Genomic DNA, 4,403 nt, shown 5'->3' on the forward strand with positions numbered 1-4,403 from the left:
CTCCTCTCTCCCTTATTCGCAATCGCTCGAAAATCGTATCGCAGAAATTGAATTCGTATCACACGTTCCTAGAGCGTCCCGAGATCGAGTAATATTAATTGCATTGCGATTTTCCTTTCGTCCATTCGTTCGGTGAACGACAATTAAGGCCATCGCTGCACATCGATTCCAAGCAAACGGATTGCACTCGGCGTAATTACGTCCACGGTTTCATCGATATCGCCGCAAGCTTTAATCGATTTAAACGTATTAAAGCGCGGACACGTATATATGCAGTGTATGACACGTGCCGTGATCGAGATTCTCCTTTTTTTTTTTCTTTTTTTTTCTTTTTTCTCGTCCATTCGAGAGAGAGAAAGAGAGAGAGAGATATCGGAAAAATTGAAAATCCGACTTGACTGGCCTACTTTCTCCTCCCGTCGACAATTTAGAAGGGTGTTAAGACGCTTGGATAGATGATATTCCCTCATTCTATTCGAGGAAAATTATTATACAAACGGGTCACTGTGGATCACTTTAAGAATTTTTCTTGGGTCGTGCGTTCCAATCGAAGAGCTAGGGATATACATATAACCTTTCTAACCGAGAGAATATTTAAAGCTTAGCGAATTGATTGCAAATGCGAACTGTTGCAAATTTTCACTTCTGCGAGTCTCGTGATGGGTCAATTTTGGTTATTGGTTGGAGCTCAATGCAGAGTGGGGAATATCATTCGTTTTTATGGGAGGAGGAGAAAGTTTGTTTATAGTATTTCGTTTCAGGTTTCCTGGGTGAGGCATCGAGACATACATCTGTTGACGGTCGGCCGTTACACATACACAAGCGACCAACGCTTCGAGGCGTTACACCTTCCCCACGCCGAGGAATGGACGTTGAGGATACGATATCCTCAGAAGAAGGATTCCGGTATTTACGAGTGCCAAATATCAACGACACCGCCTATCGGCCATCCCGTTTATTTGACTATAGTCGGTAAGGAAGACTTTCGAGTAAAGATGGAAAACTTTATTCTTCTCCAAGTTGAGGAAAAGTTTTTTTTTTTACCAAGTTCTCGAAAGAGGGACCATCGTCCCATTAAACTCTGGAGAACGAGCTAGTTGGTTAGTTAATCGTCAGAGTTTCGAAATATAGAAATAGATTTATATTAAGAATGAGATCGGAAAAAATAACTTTCGAGTGCAATTATTTCTGTTTTGATATCTCCCCTCTCTCCCAGTTTTATTCGCACCTTCGAGAACAGCTGAATTCCCTCAAATCTTAAAGTCGTCTATTTTTCGAACTCGCGCGAAACAAATATCAAAAAGAATATAAAATTTCATCGTTTCAACGCTCGATCGAATTAATTTTTTTTGTGAAGGAAACGTTCGATTTGTTTGAATTTTCATATCTGGGGAATTAATCGCATGTAAACGAAAGCGTGTATACATACAAACTCTTCCATCTTTGATATTATTTATTAAATAATTATTAGATTCGTACGACGCAAGCATAAATTTATCATAAATATAAGTATTTATATTTTGTGAAATTCGAAGCGTGTAACATTCGACTGCTCGTTTTTCGATCACCGATAAAGAAAAAAAAAGAGAAATCGCGTAACAATTTGCAGGTCGTACAAAGGGTACAGATTCGCTATTCGAGAAACGATCTTTTGAATTTGTTAAATATTCGAGGGGAAGAAAAAAAACTACTTTTACTTTCCCCTCCTCTTGTTTTGTCCTTTACGTGTAAATGGGCTTTTGTGAAAAAATTCAATTCGAAAGCGCGCGCAAAAGTGGAGACTTGGCCCTTTGAAACGAAATTAACCGATATTTTTTTCCCCTCTTTCTCGATCTTTCTTAAATCGACTATTCCCTCCAAAATTTCCCATTCACGTAAATATAGCCTTTTCCTTAATTTTTCCTCATCGATATATAATATAATATATAATATAATACTTGAAGAAGAAAAAATATAAATCAAGAATAAATTTCATAAAGATTATATTCTTTTCTTAATTCTTCACCAAAATATATAATATTGGAAGAAAGATACGATAAATCGAGAATAAATTTCACAAAAATTATATCCTCACCAAAACGTATAGTATAATTCGAACTTGGAAGAAAGATACGATAAATTTCATAAAAGATAGATGATCACTCTTCTTTCTCGATCTTTCTTAAATCGAGCGTATTCCGTCCAAAATTTCCATCCGCGTAAATATATTTAGAAGAAATTTAGAAGAAAACCTAAGTAATCTAAACGAGAGAAATAGCTTGCATTAGTTGGAGAAAGATCGAGAAGAATTTTCGTCGTTGGCAGAGAAGAAAACGAGCGTAAAGTATTTCTCGATCGATGCGTTTGAAATTCGGTTAGAAGATAAATGTATAGCGAAAGGGATTAATCGAGGATACGCGGAAGATTTCACGCGAGCGTTACAAAGGCGGGTTTTTGAAACGAGGCCGTCCGCGGGCTCGTATATCCTAGCCTTTAATGACTGGTCCGATATCCTCCTCACCTTCTCGTACTATTAAACGAGAGAAAGAAAGAGAGAGAGTGGGGCGGAGAGAGTGGGAGGAAGGGAGGGAGAGATCTTATCGCGCTGACTTGACCTGAAAACGCTTTGCCAACGTACGCTTTCGTATATTCTCTCTCATCGTTCGATCCTTTTTCGATGTCTCGTTTTAAAAATATTTTTCTTTCGATTCGAAATTCAAAAAAAGAAAAAGAAACGGCGTGTTTTCACACTACTCCGTCGTCGTTTCAATTTAAAAGCAAAATGTTAAAAATGAGAAAATACAGTTCAAACTTACGATTTAAAAGGTAAAAATTAAACGAAAATTCTGGTTGAACGGTAAGCGAGGCAATTAACCGAGCGGCGGTCAACTATAGCTATATGAATAAAATTTGCTTAGTGCTTTATTTTTACGTCGTAAGTGATATATAAAAATTTATATTTTAATTGTAGGTAAATGAGTAATTTTTATCTATATTAGAAGAAGGAATGAATCGATGATAAAAAATCTCTTGCTCGATTATTTAAAATGTATGAAATGCAAAGAAAAAGAGCGATTAAAGTTGTTATAGGAACCGAAATTACAACGATAGATTATCAAAAGTAAAAATAATATTGATATTCATATATTTTCAATTATAATTTCAATTATTATTGTAATTTTGATCGTCAAGGATCGTTTTATATTTTATTTTCGTATCTTGTGAACTCGAACTGATATTCGATTAATTCATCCGTTGTATGTTTTCACTTGCCAGGTCACTCCCGTACGTATTTACATTAAAGAGAATTAGAGATAACAAAAATAACGCGTGTTCGTATATGTGCTCACATATATAAAAGAAATGTCGATTTTTTATAACGTATCTAAAAATCATCGAAATCCATCCTGATAAAGATTCCGACTTTTTCGAATAATCGTCATTATTTTTTATTCGGATTTATTAAACGAATAACGAATAAAATACATTTTTAAAAATTATTGAAGGTGAATATATTTTATGAGACAAATTAATAATTGTTTTACCAATGACAAAATTACAGATAAATCTATCGATATATATAAATTAAACGACCCAAAAATATATATATATATATATATATAAAAGAAATTTTAATCAAAGTTGCAAAAAATTATAACGACATATATCAAAAATAAAAATGATATCGTTGTAATTCTGATCGTCAAGAATCACTTTTTTATTTTATATTTTGTTCTTACATCTCCATGAATCAAACCTCGCCAAAAAAAAATAAAAAAAGAAAAAACTTCGTTTCAGAACCGATCACCATCATCATAGGAGCCCCTGACCTGTTCGTGAACAAGGGTAGCACGATCAACCTAACCTGCGTGGTGAAGTACGCCCCGGAACCACCGCCCATGATGATCTGGAGTCACAACAGCGAGGTGGGTATAATTCTCTCGAGAGGTGGTGGGGGGTCCTCGCGACGCTCTCGATTCGATTCGTCGAGGATAGCACGTGGGCCGGGCGCGTGTTTATTAATCCGGGCGTTCGTTTTTCGCTTCGTTCCCTTTCGCTCAAAGGGAATACGGGAGAGCATTCTTCTCGCGAAACGAGAAATACCTTTTGTCCTCCTGTTTTATTACAGGCCAGTGCGAGTATCCATTGAATGTTGTGTTCGGTTTTCCATGTATAAATAAATGAGAAACCGGCCGCGTGGAGAGCTTCGAGGAGATGATTGCGAAATTGTTTTCTTTGTCTCTCTCTCTCTCTCTCTCTCTTTCTTTCTCTGTTTGTTCTTTCTTTGAAGAAAGAATGCGCGCACGCATCAGTCACGGCGTTTCATCCCGAAAATCGGAGAAAAATTACGCTGTTAATCTTCTCTGCCCTTCCAAAAGAATTATTGTAATCGAAAATTTCTTTTTTTTTTTTTTTTTTTTTTT

General features: G+C 36.0%; 1 protein-coding gene across 1 annotated transcript in view; it reads left to right on the forward strand.

The window, feature by feature from the left end:
* The window catches only part of LOC102678406 (zwei Ig domain protein zig-8-like), a 29,930-nt gene that overhangs the window by 21,213 nt on the left and 4,314 nt on the right, over positions 1–4,403 (forward strand). Inside the window, exons 3-4 of the mRNA XM_006617548.2 lie at positions 762–972; positions 3,778–3,905. Of these exons, the coding sequence (XP_006617611.1) occupies positions 762–972; positions 3,778–3,905 (339 nt within the window). The remainder of the gene's footprint in view (positions 1–761; positions 973–3,777; positions 3,906–4,403) is intronic.

Source organism: Apis dorsata, unplaced genomic scaffold, assembly GCF_000469605.1.
Source record: "Apis dorsata unplaced genomic scaffold, Apis dorsata 1.3 scaffold_315, whole genome shotgun sequence".
Lineage (NCBI taxonomy): Eukaryota > Metazoa > Arthropoda > Insecta > Hymenoptera > Apidae > Apis > Apis dorsata.